We start from the raw sequence: 20,703 nt of genomic DNA on the forward strand, positions 1-20,703 counted from the left end.
CTAAATTGGGATACTAGTGTTGGTCTTCTATGCAAGACACTTCTATTAATATACTTATATTGTTTTGTATTCTATAACTGCTGTGCAAATTATTGATTGACAGCTAATTATATAGCGCGCACACATTCTGCAGCACCTTACAGAGAATATTTGGACAGTCACCCCAGTCCCCTCCTCAGTGGAGTTTACAATCTATAGTCCCTAACGTGTATACACACACATACTAGGGTTAATGTTTGTCAGAAGCCAATTAACATACTAGTGTGTTTTTGGATTGTGGGAGAAAATGGGAGTACCCGGAGGTAACCTATGTGAGGCCGAAAGTGGTTATATCCTGTGTCTGGCTGGACCCATAATCTTGCACAGTTACTTGGTGATGTTGCTAAATGCCCAATATTCATAAGACAGTGGGGGCACTTCAAATGTTTTTTTGGTCATGTTAATTAATGAGCGCCTAGTTTGCTATTCAGTTGTTGTGGGTGCTCATTATTTATCGCCCTCTTTGCCGCCTAAAAGACGAGGTTTAGCTGTCTAAAATGGCTAAACCCGTCTTAATTTCTGGTTAGGGTGCCCTAACCAGGGTGTTTCAGACACCTTTCTGCTCGCGCACTCCAGTGTGCGTGCAGAAATGTTGGTGGTGGTGGCGGCTATCGCACCCTGACAGCAACAATTTAATTGCTCTGTCGGGCGTCTTGGGAAAAAAAAAAGTCGCCGGCAGAACATTTGAATCGCCCCTGGTGTCTTATGAATTGATGTTTTACGCTTTCAGAAATAGTCTCATAATTTGACTGTGTCTTGGTGACAGGTGCATTTTGCTCCTCAACTGGGTACAACTATGTAGTACACGAGCTTTCAAACTTTTCTTAGAATCTTTATATTGAATGTATACTTATGCTGGGTACACACTGGCTGATATTTTGGCATCGGCCAGTGTGTACCAGTGATATGTCTGTGAATGACGTTGTTCAGACATATCGTGTCGGCTGTGCTGCATAGCCGATGCCCAATATATCTGCAGATATATTGGGGCATCGTGCATTTGCAGCAGAGCCCTCGGAGAGGGGGGCGCGACCCCCCCTCCTCCCTGCAGGACCCGCGGCCAGATGACAGATGATGGTTGTTCAGTGTGGATTGACAACCATCATCTGCAGATCACTAGATCTGCAGTTCTATCTTTTAAGTGTGTACCCAGGGAAGCGATGTAACACGTACTGTACACTACACACGATCCGGTGTACGATGGCGCAATATATCATTGCATGCTACATGTAGCATCGTGGCACCGTTCATTGCATTGTTCCATGTGCTGTGCAACACAGCGGATGAGAAGATACGATGAATGATCATCGTGCATGCGCGATTGATCTGCACTTTATAGCGTTCCGATCCCTGCCATACGATACATCTTATAGTGTTTACCAAGCTTTACATTTCAATGAATGCTAGTTATTAATGTGCATAAAAGGTAGTGCTGAGATGTAATGGTGCAAAAACACACAAGGAAAAATGACAAACTAGTTACGTAGAATTACTTTCATTATACATATCATTGATAAATAGGTAAGGAGGTCAGTTGTGATAACTAATGGTAAGTGAGATTATACATAATTGAATTTTTACTTGTGCATTATTTTGAACACTTTGTTCAAATTCAGTGCGTCTGACATGCATGCTTACAGTCAAGCCTAAAGCGATGATTCACCTATCTTTCCACATGCGTTTGGTTAATCACTGTAACTTAATGTTTTGTAGCAACTTTATATTTGAAAAAAAAAAAAAACTATATGCATACATCAACGCAATACACACTGGACAATTTATTTGAACGATATCAATATATTCGAACGATATATCATTCGAATCGTCCAGTGTGTATGCACTTATCAACGAACGATGTGCTCTCCCGTGGGTTGTTAACGTTCTCCCCAGTCATCTGTACATGCAGTCCAATCTGGGGATATAGTTAGCGATGCCATGCTGCAAAATGCAGATGGTGCTGGGTGCTAGACAGAGCAATTAAATTGTTGCTTTGTTCGGGCGCTTTCAGCCGTGGGAGCACACCTTTCTGCTCGCGGCCCCCGGGCAGGCGAGCAGAAACATGCGATAAGTGGGTGCTCAAAGCAGGACTTTATACAGGTTTAGCCACTTTACGCGGATAAACCCAGTCTATTTTGTCGCGATATGCATGGGTGCCCAAAAACAATTGAATATCGCACCCCGATCTCCAATCACTTTAGATGTGAGATAGGGTGTGGTAAAACATTGCCCCCATTATATTTGTAATAATGTGCTTATAAAAATATATTCTCTCTCCTTACAGAGACTGTATCCTAGCATATGAACATCTGACAACTAAAAGATGGACATGGACAAAGATGGCATATCTGAGAGGGTACTGCATTTCACTCTGGAGATCCTCCACTTGCTGACTGGGGAGGTGAGACATTCTGGGTTTGTTACAAGGCCACAAAACTCCGAGCTGTGAAGTCAAGGGTTGTTACGTAGTAAGGCCCTGACAAAATTGTGACCTCTCTGTCCAAGTTTCATGAGAGAGTTGTAGGTTCACAAAGAATACATCTTGATTTAAACTTGTACATATGACCTAGAACAAGATAACCCCCTTAGCACCAACCTTTTGTCTTCCGCCCAGCTATCTACAAGCCCCTCTTGATTACTAGTGTAGTCAGTCGTTTCATCAAGGTCCGCTCAGTGATCACAGATCTGGGGGGGAACTTCATCATGGCACATCCCAGCCCACCTTGTAGGCAGATAGGCACCTTTGCAGGACAAATGTCTGTTCTCATCGGAGCCAAGGTGGTCTCCTACCAATGTGAGTATTCCGGTTATTCCAGGAAAACAAGCAGATTTTATTTTAAGAAAAGATAAAAATGCGGAAATTAACAAATATCCTGATTTCCTCAGGGACTAGTTCATAAGGCAAGGAAGACAAAATGTGGATGTATGTGGACAGATTATACAGTGCATCCGGAAAGTATTCACAGCGCTTCACTCTTTCCACATTTTGTTATGTTACAGCTTTATTCCAAAATGGAATAATTTCATTTTTGTCCTCAAAATTCTACACATAATACCCCATAATGACAACGTGTAAAAAGTTTTTTTGAGATTTTTGCAGATGTAAATTATAAAAAAAAATTAAGAAATCACATGTACATAAGTATTCACAACCTTTGCTCAATACTTTGTTAATGTACCTTTGGCAGCAATAACAGCCTCAAGTCTTTTGAATATGATGCCACAAGCTTGGCACACCTATCTTTGGGCAGTTTCGCCCATTCCTCTTTACAGCACCTCTCAAGCTCCATCAGGATGGGAAGCGTCTGTGCACAGCCATTTTCAGATCTCTCCAGAGATGTTCAATGTGATTCAAGTCTGGGCTCTGGCTGGACCACTCAAGGACATTCACAGAGATGTCCTGAAGCCACTACTTTTGATATCTTGGCTGTGATCTTAGGGTCGTTGTCCTGCTGAAGGATGAACAGTCGCCCCAGTCTGAGGTCAAGAGCGCTCTGGAGCAGGTTTTCATCCAGGATGTCTCTGTACATTGCTGCATTCATCTTTCCCTCTATCCTGACTAGTCTCCCAGTTCCTGCCGCTGAAAAACATCCCCACAGCATGAAGCTGCCACCACCATGCTTCACTGTAGGGATGGTATTTGCCTGGTGATGAGCGGTGCCTGGTTTCCTTCAAACATAACGCCTGGCATTCACGCCAAAGAGTTCAATATTTGTCTCAGACCAGAGAATTTTGTTTCTCATGGGCTGAGAGTCCTTCAGGTGCATTTTGTCAAACTCCAGACGGGCTGCCATGTGTTTTTTTCTGAGGAGTGGCTTCAGTCTGGCCACTCTACCATACAGGCCTGATTGGTGGATTGCTGTAGAGATGGTTGTCCTTCTGGAAGGTTCTCATCTCTCCACAGAAGAATGCTATAGCTCTGACAGAGTGACCATCGGGTTCTTGGTCACCTCCCTGGGCCCTTCTCCCGTGATCGCTCAGTTTAGACGGCCGGCCAACTCTAGGAAGAGTCCTGGTGGTTCTGAACTTCTTCCATTTGCGGATGATGGAGGCCACTGTGCTCATTGGGACCTTCAATGCAGCAGATCTTTTTCTGTACCCTTCCCCAGATTTGTGCCTCGAGACAATCCTGTCTCGGAGGTCTACAGACAATTCCTTGGACTTCATGCTTGGTTTGTGCTCTGACATGCACTGTCGAGTGTGGGACCTTATATAGATAGGTGTATGCCTTTCAAAATCATGTCCAATCAACTGAATTTACCACAAGTGGACTCCAATTAAGCTGTGGGAACATCTCAAAGATGATCAGTGGAAACAGTATGCACCTGAGCTCAATTTTGAGCTTTACTTACTGTTTTTACATGGGATTTCTTTTTTTTTTATTCAATTTGCAAAAATCTCAAAACATTTTACACGTTGTCATTATGGGGCATTGTGTGTAGAATTTTTAGGAGAAAAATGAATTTATTTCTTTTTGGAATAAGACTGTAACATAATAAAATGTGGAAAACATGAAGCGCTGTGAATACTTTGCAGATGCACTGTATATCGAAACACTTGCAAAATGTAATTATCTTTAAATAAAAGTGCACCTAACCAATAATATGCATTTATTTCCACTTTATTTTTTTTCCCTTAAATGCTTTTATTTTTATTTTTTTTGTTGCATATACATTTTTCTATTTAAATTAATGTCATCACTGGAGAAAGTTTATCACAGTGGTAGTCAACATGCATATGGACATGCCATAGTTCAGCTATTAGGGCATGTTACTACTGGCACAGCATGCTGGGATGTGTAATTCCACAGCAGCATGTGGAATATTCCTGGTTTATAATTTAATGAATATAATTGTTGCAGAGCCGCTAGTGGGTCAAACATTTATTTTAGTCACAGAAGACCCATAACTTTTGAAATAAACCAAGTGAATAGAAAAAAAAATTTAAATGCAGAATGAACTGTTTTATGAAAACTGTCACTTGAAAGTGGGAACTTTTTTAGATGCACAGAAACAGACAAATCTCAGGTGCACAACTCCAAATGATTAATAATATATATAAATGCAATAACATAGCATAATCATGGCCAAGGTTATGGGCCTACCCACCATATCCAGGTAACCTTTCGGGTAGGTCCCTAACATACTAGGGTTCAAATCCAGAGCGCAGGACCCCCCAAAACTGGCCCAGCCAAGCTGCCCCAGGGCACCACCATAGTAAGAAAAGTGCAGTGTAAAGAGATAGTTAGGAGCAGCTGCATATTAAGAATGAAAATAAAAAGTGAAGTACATATATATTAAACACACAGTGAAGGGTTCATTTTTGGGGCGTGAATCCCCCTGGATTGCGTTGGTTGAGCTGTCTCGGGGCACTGCATTATAACACATTTTCCTTTATAACACATTTTAACCCTTGTTAGGGACCTACCCGAAAGAGGTTACCTGGATATGGTGGGTAGGCCCATAACCTTGGCCATGATTATGCTAAAAACCTCTATTGATTGCAAAATTTTATTGCATTTATATATATTATTAATAATTTGGAGTTGTGCACCTGAGATTTGTCTGTTTCTGTGCCTGCAATTAGTCTCATCAGGTAGCACCTCCCATTATATATTTATATATATATATATATATATATATATATATATATTTATATTAGTGTCAGGTTTTGCAGTCCAGAAATCTTTCCCATAATCTTTTATTATAAACAAACTTTGTGATTTAGAAAGAAGTAGACCATTAATACAATGTTTGGGCAAAATAGAGGTGTTCCTTTTCAGCCCATATTTGGCATTTATTATCCAGTACAAAATGTTCCAGTCTAATGAAATCTAGAAATGGTTCTTACAGAACTAACCAAGTCAAGCGGTGCTTCTGTAAAAAAAACCCACTTAATTTTAATGAATGGGCCGTATTTTTACATTTTAATTTTGCCCTTCTGTTGCACAGGAGGTTGTTGTTCTCTGAGCTCCTCTTTAGGAAACCTGTATTATGGTTCCACAGGTGTACCGTCCAAGTCAACTCCCCACCTGCCACCTCTCCTTCAAAGGCAGTTCCTCCACCAATCGTAAGCAAGTTCTCTCCTTTTCTATAGGTGTATACACACAGGACGATCGTTAACGATATCGTTTAACGATCTCCCGGGTGTGCTGGATGATCGATATCGATCATCCAGAACACCACTAATGATGGCTATTTACCCACGATCATTGATCGCAGGTCCCTATACTAACCTGATTGATATCGACCAGGTTGGCCTGCATGCACGGTCGATGGACGATATCTTTATATCTACCTGCAGGTCGTTGGTGGGTTGGAGGCACCCAAAGTACACAAAATGAACGATAACTGTATGATCGACATCGTTATCATTCATATCGTGCATTTTAATCGTACCGTGTGTACGCACCTTATGCTTGATATTCAAGTTCAGATGAATCTGATGGAGAGAGCTTGTATGTTTGATTGGTGGAAGGACTTTTTTTATAGCGGGAAAGTCACTGTACAAGCAGAGGGCTCAGATATAGACCTAACTGTATAGGTGGTTATGCAATAATTACATCCTCAAATTGAGGAAAATGATGTGGTTTTCTGTCTTTGATAATAATGTCTCTTTGTATCACCGTCTTGTTGTATTACTTGTTCTCCCATCATTCTCTCCTCCCGCCATTGCATGTGTAATTTGTTTACCTGCCCTAACTCTTTAATCTAGGAAGCTGTCAGCTGTGATTTTATTTTTAGTTTTATTTTTTCCAACATATAGGGAGAAATGTATTAAACCTTCCAAATACAATAAGCGGAGAAGTTTCCCATAGCAACCAAGCAGCTATAATTTTAATAGTATGTACCATGATAAATAGCCAGAAACTGGTTGCTATGGGATACTTATCCACCTGTCCTCTTGAGAAGGTTTGACACATCTCCCTCATATTGTATATTCACATTTATTGCAAGTGGGTGTTAAAAAAAAATAACTTCTTCAGGGTCCATAGGGCTCTGCAGGGAGACCTTGGGGTGTAGATGGTGGTTGAGGACCGGGCACCACACAGTTAAAGCTTTGAGCTCCCAGGATGCACTGGTCCAACCCCCTATACCCAGCCCCCGAGCCAGAGGCACCTCAGTTTAGTCGGTGCCCGGCCGGAGTCGGGTCGCCATTATGCAGTGGGCTGATAAGACAGCCCAAAAAGCTTTTATTTTATGATATATATTTTTTTTTTATACTTTTTCTGTTGAGCGAGCAGCAGCAGACTGTCCTCTGGGTGCCGCAATGCCAGCTTCGGCTGAGTTTTTCAGTGGGCATCCCGGGGTCCTCACTGGCCTGCCCCGCAGACGGACACAAGGGAACAGGTAAGGCGGGTCATTGCTCATGGTGACCCGCGGATTGACAGTCATACCTCCAGTCTCAGGGGACAGACCGGATATGCCGAGAGAACACAGGCTTTGTCCGCAGTGATCCGCTAGACCACTAGGGTACATATGGAGCAGGAATCCAGCGTCCCTGTGGTTAAAAAATCAGCATGAGGATGTCCGCTTTCCCCATTACAGCGGCCCCTCCCCTCAGGTCAGGGTGACATTCCTCTGAGGTCTCACTTTCCTGAACTGCTCTCCTCCTCTGACCATGCGCTCTCAGGGAAACGCAGGGTCTGGTCCCCCTACATACACTCTCCCTGGAGACAAGTTATGTAGCGCGATAGCCTACCAGATGTTGAGTCACTGACCACAGAATCTGTGTAGTTGACTGTAGTGCCATTCTGCAGTTCTATTGTATTTCTGCATTGTATGTGACTTATGCTAGCACTGCGTTTCTGTTTATTTCTCTATACTGTCAGCATATCTTTGCCTATTTTTCTGACTTTGTCCTAACATACAGGTGTATTCAGGGTTTTTCCCAGTACCTCACATCTCAACAATTAATGTATTGGTGAGTGTTGTCATATACAGTACATATTTGTGCTGTGCACTCCTGCAGCTTGCCCAAGCCTAGGATCAGTATGTTGCATTCCCACTTGTATTCTACATACCCAGTGGTTGCATTATACACAGTGCCATATTGTGTGCTACACTACTCTACAACTAGGTCTAGCAAAGGCAAGAGTAGCAAGCAAGCATCTGCACCCATACTGCTGTGCTGCTGGCTTAAGTGAGGAGGATTTGATACAAGATGGGTTATGTTTTAAATGTTATACTCCACCAGGTCCATCAGACCCCCCCCCCCCCTTTCCCCATCCTCCTGGGCTTCCTTTTCTCAGGTGCTGGCTACTATTGCGGACCGCATAGCGGTATCGACTGTAATTCCCCCTATGGGGTCACCACAGCAGGCCGTAATACTCCCCCTCTGGGGTTGCCACAACAGGTTCAGGCAATACAGGTATCGCCTGTTCTTGCTCCATGGGTAGACCTACTCCCTCTAGCTCGGTACAGAGAGTCTCATTCAGACTCGCTCGCAAGCGCCTATGTGCTCGCAAGCGGGTCGATGTTGAGGCCCTGTGCACGCGCAACGGCCGCACTGCACGTGCGCAAGCCCCAGAGCGAGAGAGAGATTCTCTTGCTCCAGGACTCACTACAAAAGGGGTGGTGATTGACAGCTCGCCCCGTTTTGTAGGCGGGCAGGGGGGGTGGCTACACAAATGGAGGCGTTTCCGACAGAACGCCTGCCGTTTGGGGGCGGCCCCACTAACCACTCGTGATGTCAGTGGTGAGCTTCCGGCTCTAATAGAGCCGAAAGCTCACTTGGGCTTGTGGTAGACGAGACCCTACCACAAGGGTCTCGTCGCAAGCCCCGATGGTCTTGAGCGGCTCTGAATGAGGTCCAGAGTCTGGTGGCTACCTCTACACCCGTTCCAACTGTGTTGCAAGGTGAAAAGCCCTTACCCAGTAAACCTTCTAAGCATCCTGTGTTATATTCACAGTCCACGCGGCTCTCGGATTCTGAAGTGTCGTCCGGGGGAGGACAAGAGTCAGTGTAAAATTAATATTCCTGCCTTGGTGCGAGCGGTTAGATCCATATTACTAATAGAAGATGACGAGCCAGCCCCTAAATCAAAGCACCCACTGTTTAAATGACAGGAAGCGGCTTCAGCAGAATTGCCTCTATCGGATCAGTTAGCTGAACACATGACGGCAGCCTGGCAGTCGCCTGGTAAGAAGTTTCAGCCCCAAAAAGTCTTGATGACCTGTTATCCATTTACTGCGGTTCACTGTTCAAAATGGGAGACTCCCCCTGAACGGGATTCGCATGTTACGCGTTTAATAAAAACGATACGTTGCCTATCACTACAGTATCCTCTTTAAAGGACCCTACGGATAGAAAGGTTGAATCTTGCCTTAAATCGATATACTCTCTTTCAAGGGCTGTTGCCCATCCGACCATGGCTATTACATGGGTAGCTAAAGCTATAGAGAGCTTGACTGATGCACTTGAAGACTTTTTTTTTTTTTTTCTCTCAGATGCTTCTAGGAATCAGATGTCTTTCGTTGCTCGCATACGAGATGCAGCTTCTTGAATTGGAGAAGCAACATTGGATGCCAGTCTCTTAACCTCCAGAGTCTCTGCCACGGCAGTGTCTGCCCGCGTACACTGTGGCTACGCTCATGGAAGGCAGACGCGGACTCCAAGAAAGGCCTAGAAGTGTTACCCTACAATGGGGAGATCTCGTTTAGCCCAGACCTTGACAAGATTGTAACCACATTGGCGGCATCAAAAACTGCATTTCAGCCTTCAGCAACTACTACAGCAAAGCCTCGGACTACATCTTTTAGGTCCTTTCGTCCTCGAGGAAAACCTATAGGTCAGTCCTTTCCTAGGCAGTCGGCTTCCACTAGGGCCGCCAAGCCCAGAATCAAGCAGGCCTGGACCACCAGACGCCCTGCTTCAAAATCCGAGGATAAGCCCTCAGCCTGACAGGACAGGCCGCCCTCTGAGGCTGACTTCTTCAGTTTGCCCAGTGCTGGTGGCAAACCACCACGGATGCTTGGGTAAGAGAAGTGGTCTCACGGGTATGCCCTCTCATTTCTTCAACGGCCGACCCACCAGATTTTCTACACAGGCCCTCCTTCAGACCCAAGCAAGGCCTTACAAATCTAGAAAGCCATACAGTCCTTGCTGCAAGCAGGGGTAAGTTTGCCAGTCAGTCTATCTCAGGATGGAAACACTACGCTCTATCATCCTAGCTATGGAGTCTGGGGACTTTATGGTATCTCTGGATATTCAGGATTTGTACTTGCATGTATCTATAGTGCCCTTACATCAGCGATATCTCCGATTTGCTATACTACAGCAACACTTCCAATTTCAGGCTCTGCCCTTTTGGACTATCCACAGCTCCATGGGTGTTTACCAAAAATATGGTTATCATGGCGGCCCACCTGGGTGGTCAGGGTGTCCGACTGTTACCATATCTGGACAACCTCCTCCTCCAGGATCCCCAGAAGTGCTTCACCGCCATCTACGGCTACCCTTTGCTTTCCTTCACAAGCACGGATGGTGGTTGAACTGGAATAAGTCCTCCCTGAATCCCTCACAGAGAATGATTCATCAGGGCTCCCTACTGGATTCTCGGGATAATAGCATCTTTCTGACATCAGACAAGATCTCCACACTTCAACTAGGAGTGCGCAGATGTCTCCACAGTCGCCGGGTGTTGACCCACTCAGCAATGCAGGTTCTGGGATCCATGGTGTCCACCTTCGATGCTCAGTTCCATTCCAGGCCTTTGCAAAGGTTGATCCTCTCCAGGTGGAACGGGTTACTCCATTGGATCAAAGCTCAGACAATGGTACTCCCTCCGAAGGTGCATCTGTCCCTCTCTTGGTGGCTACAGACATCTCATCTAACCAAGGGTCGCCCCTTTTGGATCCCGGACTGGGTACTCCTAATAATGGGCGCCAGTCTCCAGGGCTTGGGCGCAGTGACCGGTCCACACTCCTTTCAGGGTCGCTGGACATCGGTCGAATCAACCCTGTCAAGCAACATATTGGAACTGCGAGCTGTCTACAAGTCCCTCATACTGGCCCAGAACATATTTCACGGAAAACCTGTACAGGTACAGTCCGACAACAGTGGCTTGCATCAACCATCAAGGAGGCAGGCAGCAATGACAGAAGTGTCACGTATTCTGACATGGGCCGAGGGTCACCTTCCGGCCATCTCTGCGGTGTTCATTCCGGGAGTTCTCAATTGGGAAGCAGACTTCCTCAGCTGTCACGAAGGGGCATCCCGGGGAATGGTCTCTTCATCAAGAGGTTTTTCAACTCCTAGTGAGTAGATGGGGCCTTCCAGAGGTGGACCTCATGGCCTCCCAACACACAAACTGCTAGTGTACGGTTCCAAAACGAGATGTCGAGGCAACCTTTGTAGATACATTATCAGTGAATTGGACCTTCAAGTTTGCATACCTATTCCCTCCAGTCTCACTTCTTCCTCGAGTTCTTCAGAAGTTCAAACAAAACGGAGGCACTTTCCTGCTGGTGGCTCCAGCGTGGCCCAGACGTCATTGGTACTCAGACCTTCGGAGTCTTTCCATCGACTTTCCGTTCCTGCTGCCTCAACGACTGGACCTGTTGTCTCAGGGTCCTTGCCTTTACCCAGACCTGGGTCATCTGTCTTTGATGGCGTGTCTCTTTTAGACATCCCTCTTGAGGTCCAAAAGATTCTCTAGCTCTGATTGTGGCATACATATTTCCAATGGTGTTGTACCAGAAGCTACGACCCCTAAGTGTTTAGGATTTCCAGAGTCCTGGCCTTCCTTCAAGCAAGATTGGACCTTGGACTCACTGAAAGAGTGCAATTCTCTGCTCTATCCATTTGGTTCCAGCGTAGACTTGCTCCACTTCCGGATGTTCACACCTTCCTCCAGGGTGTCCTCCATGTACAACCTCCCTTTGTCCCTCCAGTGTCTCCATGGGATTTGACAGTAGTGCTTCGTGCCCTCCAGGGTTCTTCGTTTTGAACCCCTGGATTCTGTGGAACTCAAGTGGCTCACAGCGAAGACTTTTTCTTCTGGCTATGGCGTCTGCTTTAGGGGCGCTCTCCTGTTGCTCCCCATTTCTGATATTCCAACAGGACAGGGCTGTGCTTCGGACTCTCCCTGGTTTCCATCCTAAAGTAGTTACTAGTTCCACATTAATAAGTAAATTGTAGTCCCGGTCTTTCAATCACCAGACCTATTGGCAGGTGAGGCCTCCTTGGATGTGGTCCGTGCCCTCAGGATATACGTGGACCGTACCAGTTCCCTTCGGAGATCAGACTCCTTATTTGTACTCTATGGATTTCACAAGAAGGGATGGCCAGCCACCAAACGGACATTGGCTAGATGGCTACGCATGACTATCTCACAGGCTTTCACGCAGACAGGCCTTCCTGTACAGGCTACTGTTACTGCTCACTCTACTCTGTGGGTCCTTCGTGGGCAGCTCTCCATGGTGCCTCAGCTGAACAGCTTTGTAAGGCGGCCACGTATTCCTCTGTCCATACATTTTGAAGTTTTATGCCTTTGATACATTTGCCTCTCAGGATGCTTCATTTGGGCGCCAGATTCTCCACTCAGTTTAGGAGCATCCCCACCCTTAAATTACTTCTTTGGAACATCCCCAAGGTCTCCCTATGGACTCTGAAGAAGAAAATGAGCGTCATGGTAAAATTTACCTTTGTTAACTCTTTCTTCGAAGTCCACAGGGCACCCGCCCTGACTCACCTGGTTTCATATGGGCTATGTTTCTGGTCATCGGTTTCCCGTCTCCTTCTTCTGCGTGCGAGTGTGATTCTTGTGTGTACCAGCCTTCCTTCTCTCCTCTCCTTCGGCCTTTGGCTTGTCACAAACTGAGGTGGCTCGGGAGCAGGGTGTAGGGGGTTGGACCAGTGCATCCTGGGAGCTGAAAGCTTTAACTGTGTGGTGCCCGGTCCTCAACCACCACCTACACCCCAAGGTCTCTCTGTGGACCCTATGGACTTCGAAAAAAAGAGAGTTAACAAAGGCAAGTTTTACCATAACCCGTGTATGTATGTGTGTGTGTATGTATATGTATATATGTGTATATATATATATATATATATATATATATATATATGTATGTAATTATTACACACATAAGAAAATATATGAAATGTTATATATATTATATCTTGTAGGACTACGCTGTAGTGAAGTGTGCCAGCATGATCACACCCATTGGCTCCTGTTCATCAGGAGGTTGGAGCAGGACCCAGAGCCCCATCATGGAGCCTCCACCTTACTCACTGATACATGAGAGAGACAATGACAAGAAGATCCTGGAACTCACCAACAAGATCATTCAGCTGCTGACTGGAGAGGTGACTGCTGGGAATGGGACATTCTACAGTAACACCAGGGGATGGGTGATGACTGTATTATTGTCTGTCAGGTTCCTATAAGATAATGGTAAATAAAAATGAATATTACATCTGAGCGCAATGGTGCTGCTACTACAGGTATTCTCTTATCTGCTTCTTTCCGGTTTGCTGACAGTCTTCCTTCAAAAACAAAACATAAAACGATAACAAATCGCAGTGTATTAGGTAATAAGGCAGTTTATTCAACCTATAACCTATATGTGTTATCTTAGGAAAGGAATACATTTGTCCAGAAATCAAGTCCCAGGGCCAGATGTACTAAGCTCTGCAGAGTGATAAACCACCAGCCAATCAGAGCCCACCTGTCATTTTTCAAACACAGGGGTCTATTTACTAAGCTGTGTTAGGAGACAAAGTGAACGGTGACAAGGTACCAGCCAATCGGCTCCTAACTGGCAATTTTCAAACACAGCCTGTGACATGGCAGTTAGGAGCTGATTGGCTGGTACCTTATCACCATTCACTTTATCTCCAGTCCTAACATAGCTTAGTAAATAGACCCCACAGCCTGTAACATGACAGTTGGGAGCTGAGTGGTTGGTCATTTATCACTCTCCAGGTTAACACTTTTCAGAGCTTAGTACACCTCACCCTCTATAGTATAGTATAGTTTAGTGAGGTATATTCACACCACTTTCAGAGGTTCCTTAGCGGTTCCCCTAAGGTAATGCCCTTACTCTTCAGACAGTTAAAAAGTGACTGTTATTCAATATGTAGTACTACCTATTACTTCTCGCAGACTGCATATTCTCTCATTAGGGTCCCAGCAGTTAAATGAACCCAAAAGATAAAGAAAAAGATGATCTAGTATGATACCATTTATTACAGTTGTAGACTTAATAATAGATAAAAACGCTCACATAGAAATGAAAGGCAACACACAAAATCACAGCAGTTGTACAGACTGCCTACCAGAGCTCCAAAGTTGGAACTTCTTGGACATTAAAAGTTGGCTCTACCACCCCTTTTGTGCTGCACAAAGCTCCTCCAGTGGAAGTCCATATTATGCACACAGCATCTGTTCCGTACTCCCGTTGCCGCTGACCCATTTTGATTGCTGTACAATCTTTCTCAAAGCCGATTGTCAAGATTGTACAGCAATCTAAACGTGTCAGCTGCAACAGGTGTAAGGAACAGATGCGGTGTGCATAATGCATACTTTTACTGGAGGACTCTGGACAGGACAAAGGGGTGCTATTCTGGGAGCCACCTTCCGCTGTCCAAGGCGGTCAAACTTTAAACCTCTGTCAGGCAGTGTGTACCACTGCTGTGATTTTTGACTGTTGCAATTCTTGTTTTTATCAGTGCTTTTATCTATTTGAGTTTTACAAAAATTATTACGCTAGATTGTCTTTTTTTCTTCATCTTTTGGGTCCATTTATTTGCTGGGTCCCTTATGAGAGAATATCCGGCCTATAAGAAGAATTATGCAGTACTAGAGATAGATTAAAATGCGCTCTTTTGTAACTGATGTAATATCTTTTTTTTTTTTTTTTCTTCAGGGAGACAATGGGGTGTAGGTGGGACCTGGAGGAATGGACACCAACAGCAAAACTTTTCGAACCCAGGATGCTACGGTCCTTCCCCTATACCCTGCCCACAGCCTGAGGGCAACTCAGTTTCGTTGGTGTCCGGCAGGAACTGGACCACCATTTTTAACAGTGGGGCTGCTTCAAGCAGCCCAAGCTTATTTTTATGATTTATTTTTATTTCTAGTGTTTTGGACGTCTGCACTGCTGCTCCATCACCCCTTCATGGCGCCGTGACACCAAACCCTGACTAGGTACTCCTGGCGGGGCCTGAGGAAGACCATCTTGCTGGCTTCCCTGACACCGGACTGCAGCCAGGAATCCAAGGGACAGGTAAAGCAAGGCCCCGCGTCTTTACGCAGTTTATCCTCCGTTCTTAGGAGACGGACTGGAGGCACTGATGTGGACACTGGTGCGCCCACGACTCCCATTAGACCACCGGGGCATTAATATACTGGCGCAGGGCATATTTAGAGGCCAGGGGACCCGGTGGTTAACGTCAGCACGGGCAGAAGGCGCTCTCCCTGCAGCCCCTCCTCCAGCTCAGGGCTTCATTCCACTGCGGTCTAGCCGTTCCCTGAGATGCTCCTCCCTCACCCTCCGACGCCAGACATTTTCTGCCTCACAGGTCTCTGGGAACCATGGGTCCAGTCTCCTTGTATACCTCTCCCACGGGCCAGGTTATACAGCGCTATATCCTACCAGCCATTGCTGTCTATGTAGTTGATTGTAGTGCCCATTGCAGAGATATACAGTGTTTTTCTGCATTTGTATGCGACTTGCCTACTATACCCTGACATACTAAGGTATAGGGGGTTCATTGTACCTCACATCTCCTATGTAATTGTGAGGGCTATCACATATTATATAGTGGTTGCTCACTACACACTGCCGTATTACACATACTACAGGGTGTTCACTGCATTGTATCATACTGTGTATTTTATTATTCTTGTGGCTATGTCTGGCAGAGGAAAGAATAACAAGCAGGCTGATGCTGCTTCTCAGCCCCCGGTGTTTCCTCCTCATGACCCATCCTGGGCTGTCTTTTCTCAGGTGCTGGCAAAGATTGCGGACACAGTCCCCATAGTAGCGCCCCCCCTGTGGGATGGCTACAGCAGATACTCCCTGCAAATCCTTTGCCTCCCCTATGGATAGACTTACTGTCTACCTCAGTACAGAGTTTGGCTAATACCTCTACAGCAGGGGTAGCCAACCTCGGTCCTCATGAGCTACCAACAGTTCACGTTTTCCAGACCACCTAGCAGGTGCACAGGTGTATTCATTACTAACTAACACATTTGAAAAGATCCACAGGTGGAGCTAATTATATCACTTGTGATTCTGTGAGGAGACCTACAAAACATGCACCGTTGGTAGCTCTTGAGGACCAGGGTTGGCTACCACTGCTCTACAGTTTTTCAGCAAACACTGCAAAAGGAAAAACCTTTACCTACTAAGGCCCTCATTCAGAGCCGTACGCTCTGAGCAGAGCGCACGCTCTGAATGAGAGCCGGCCTCCATGAAAATGGAGCGTCCTCCTGGACGCTCGTATAGCTGTGGGTCACCACCCACAGGCTATACGAGCGTGCATTTTGATGGCCGCGATGGTCGTGACCATCGCGACCATCGAAACTGTGAGCCGGAGCCTGCGGTTGAGGTTTTCAACCGCAAGCTCCGAAGTGATTTTGGCTCTATCAGAGCCAAAATCACTCCCACTGACATCACTAGTGATGTCAGTGGGCCGGCTTCTGACGGGTGGCGTTCCCGTGGGAACGCCCCCGTCAGGGTGGCACGCCTACCAAAGGGGGCGTGCTGTCAATCAACATCGACAGCACGCCCCCTTTGATCAGACACAACGAGCGAAGGACTTTCCTTCGCTCGCCGCGTCTGGCGCATGCGCACGACGGAGCTCCCTCCGTCGTGCGCATGCTCAGTCCAGAACATCGACCCACTTGCGAGCGGACAGCCGCTCGCGAGTGGGTCTGAATCAGGCCCTAAATCTTATCTTCCCAGTCCATCCAGTTATCTGATTCTGATATATCATATGGGGAGGCAGAAGACACAGACCTCTCACACTCTGACTCAGGAGAAGAGGAGCCACCCTCTAAACTAAATATACCTGCTTTTGTGTGAGCTGTAAAATCTATTTTAAAAATAGAAGATGAAGAACCTGCTCCTAAGAAAAAACAACCACTTTTTAAACGACAAAAGGTAGTTTTACCAGCGGTTCCTCACTCTGACCAGCTATCTGATCACATGAGCGAAGCATGGAATATGCCCGGTAAAAGGTTTCATATTCCGAAATGTTTAAATTCCTTTAACCCTCTTCCAGCTACTGATGGCACTAAATGAGAAGCTCCCCCAGCAGTGTATTCTCATGTAACACGTCTGGTTAAAAATGCCACCTTACACATTCATACTGCAACCTCCTTGAAGGAGACTACAGATGGATAGATGTATAGAAGTTTGTCAAAAATCCATATACTCTCTTACAGGAGCTATTACTCTTCTTGCTAGGGCTACGGCCTGGGTGGCAAAAGCCATTGAGAGTTGGGCAGAGGCCGTAGAAGAGACCTTTCCCCCTGATTCTTCGAAGGAACAGCTGTCCTACATATCTCACATTAGAGATGCAGCCTCCTACTTGAGAGGAGCAGCTGTGGATACGGTTCTCCTGGCCTCCATGATATCTACCACTTTGGGAGTGGCCCGCCGTATTGTTTTGCTCCGTTACTGGAAAGCAGACTCTGACTCAAAAAGGGCTCTGGAGTCTCTTTCTTATTCTGGAGATATCCTAATTGGTCCAGAATTAAATAAAATTGTGACTACTTTGTCAACTTCCAAAATGGCATGCCTGCCTTCTGCATATAATACAAAGCCTTGGATGTCATCCTTTCGGTCCTTTCGCCCTCAAGGAAAAGCTATGGGTCCGTCCTTTCCACGGCAGCAGGCATCAGCCAAGGCCTCCAAGCCTAGGACCAAACAACCCTGAACTACTAGACGTCCTCCTGCCAAGTCTGAGGACAAGTTTACAGCCTGATTTGGGCGGGCCTCTCCATCAGACGCCTGGGTAATAGAAGTGGTCTCCCATGGATATTACCCTATCCTTCCTAAGGCGATAATCACCCCCCCTCCCTCCCCCCAGCAGTTCTTTTGCACAGGACCTCCATCGAGCCCAAGCAAGGCCCTGCTTCTCCAAAAAGTCATTCAGTCCTTACTAAATTCAGCAGTAATAATTCCGGTCCCCTCCTCACGACGAGGCAAGGGTTATTCTACCCTTTTCCTGGTTCAGAAGCCCAATGGGTCTCATCGGCCCATCCTTAACAACAAATCTATGAAGTTTATCAGGGTGGCCAGGCTACGTGTGGAAGCCCTCCACTCTCTTATCCTAGCTATGGAGCCTGGGGATTGGACATGGTGTCTCTGGACATTCAGGATGTTTACCTACCTATAGTGCCTTCTCATCAACAATATCTCCGGTTTGCTATCCTGCAGTAGCATTACCAATTTCAGGCTTACCGTTTGGCCACTCAATGGCCCCTCAGGTCTTTACCAAAATAATGGCTGTTATGGCAGCCTACCTTCGTCGTCAAGGAATCGGACTACTTACATACTTAGACGAACTCTTGCTGAGGTCGTCGAGAGATTCTTCACCGCCATCTGCAGGTAACGATTGCCTTCCTACCAACGCACGATGGGTGATACACTGGGCAAAAGTCTTCTCAAAGAATGCTACGTTTAGGAGCCCTCTTGGACTCTCAGGTTCAGAGAATCTTCCTAACAGACAAGATCTCATTAATACAACATCGAGTGTGCAGAGTGCTTTGCAGTTTCAAAATGTCAATTCACGCTGCAATGCAAACATTGAGATAAATGGTGTCCACCAATGACATGGTGGAGTTCGCTCCGTTTCACTCCAGGCCCCTAGAACAGCTGATCCTCTCCAGGTGGAACATGCTACCCCATCTACTTCGATCCCAGACAATGGGCCTTCCCCCGGAGGTTCGCCTGGTGGCTACAGACATTCCATTTAGACAAGGGTTGCCCCTTTTGGATCCCGGACTGGGCTCTCCCCACCACGGAAGCAAGGCTTTGAGGGTGGGGCACAGTGACCGGCAAGCATTCCTTCCAGGGCCGCTGGACCCCAATCGCGGCAGGGTTACCAGTCAATGTCTTGGAACTTCGAGCCACCTACAGAGCTCTCACTCTGGCTCAGAATATTCTTCAGGGCAGGCCAGTACAAGTACAGTCCAACAAAGCTACGGCAGTGGCCGTCCTCAATCACCAAGGAGGCACTTGAAGTTGGAAAGCAGTGGCAGAAGTGTCCCACAATCTCACATGGGCCGAACTCCATCTCCGCAGTATTCATCTCGGGAGTTCTCAAGTGGGAAGCAGATTTCCTCAGCCATCACGACATGCATGCAGGAGAGTGGTCTCTACATCCAGAAGTCTTTCAGCTCCTGGTGGACAAATGGGGTCTGCCGGATGTGGATCTCATGCCCTCAAGACACAACAACAAACTTCCAGTATATGGAACCAGGATCAGGGACCCCAACGCAGCTTTTGTGGACGTATTGTCAGTGAAATGTACCTTCCATTTGGCATATGTCTTCCCCACCCCCCAATATCCCTGCTTCCTCGAGTTCTTCGAAAGTTCAAGTAGGAAGGGGGCACAGTCCTGTTGATGGCTCCGGCTTTACCCGGACGTCATTGGTACTCCGATCTTCAAAGTCTCTCCATAGATGTTCCTCTTCAACTTCCTCCTACGAGTAGAATGGATGTCTCGGGGTCCATGTCTACATCTGGACCTAGTCCGTCTGTCTTTAACGGCTTGGCTCTTGAGGCATCCCTCCTAACGGCTAAGGAATTTTCCAGCTCTGTGGTCCAGACCATGCTCGGGGCCCTTAAACCGGCCTCAGACAGGATTTATCACAGAATATGGCATACATACTTCCAATGGTGTGCTCGAGAGACTATGACTCTCGAGTTTTTAAGGTGTCTAGAATTCTTGCCTTTCTTCAGGCTGGATTGGATCTGAGCCTCCGCCTAGCACCTCTGAAAGTGTGGGTCTCTGCTTTTGTCTGCTCCAAGCACTTCAGGAACCTTCTTTCGAACACCTGGAATCAGTGGATGTCAAGTGGCTCACTGCTAAGTTTCTTCTGGCTATAGCATCTGCCGTAGGGTATTGTATTTAGCTACAGTATCTGCTCATTCCACTCGCTCTGTGGTCTCTTGTGGGCAGCCCGGGATGGCGTCTCAGCTGAATAGCTATGCAGGGCGGCCACTTGGTCTTCTGTCCACACCTTTCTTAGGTTTTATGCCTTTAATACATTTGCCTCTCAGGATGCTTCCTTCGGGCATAGGGTTCTATTGGCTCAGGAGCATTCCTGCCCTTGAACAACTGCTTTGGGACATCTCCATTGTTTCCCTGTGGAGCCCTATGGACCCTGAAGAAAAAAAGGAGAGTTATGGTAAAACTTACCCTTGTTAACGCTTTCTTCAAAGTCCATAGGGTCCACAGGTCACACGCCCTGAGGCGCCTGGCTTCTATGGGTTTCTTCTGTTGGTCCTTTCCTGCTTCTGCCTTGGGCTTGTTTAACAAAACTGAGTTACTCTCAGGCTGTGGGCGGGGTATAGGGAAAAGGACCGGAGCATCCTAGGATTGAAAAGCTTTGCTGTTGGTGTCTGGTCCCACCTACACCCATTGTCTCCCTGTGGACCCTATGGACTTTGAAGAAAGAGAGTTAACAAAGGTAAATTTTACTAG

The 20,703-nt window shown here is 46.4% G+C and overlaps 1 protein-coding gene across 7 annotated transcripts in view; it reads left to right on the forward strand.

The window, feature by feature from the left end:
- Positions 1–20,703, forward strand: part of LOC148473245 (uncharacterized) — a 50,981-nt gene that overhangs the window by 5,709 nt on the left and 24,569 nt on the right. For 5 of the 7 annotated variants that reach the window (XM_088459867.1, XM_088459868.1, XM_088459864.1 and 2 more), the window contains exons 2-3: positions 2,321–2,437; positions 13,165–13,347. In XM_088459867.1, coding sequence (XP_088315993.1) covers positions 2,360–2,437; positions 13,165–13,347 — 261 coding nt within the window. In that variant the 5' untranslated portion in view covers positions 2,321–2,359. Of the gene's footprint in view, positions 1–358; positions 374–2,320; positions 2,438–13,164; positions 13,348–20,595; positions 20,690–20,703 lie in introns of those variants that run through there. The other 2 variants (XM_088459869.1, XM_088459870.1) reach the window with 2 other exon arrangements.

The sequence above is a fragment of the Taudactylus pleione genome, unplaced genomic scaffold (assembly GCF_031769625.1).
Source record: "Taudactylus pleione unplaced genomic scaffold, aTauple2 ptg000946l, whole genome shotgun sequence".
NCBI classification, from domain to species: Eukaryota; Metazoa; Chordata; class Amphibia; order Anura; family Myobatrachidae; genus Taudactylus; species Taudactylus pleione.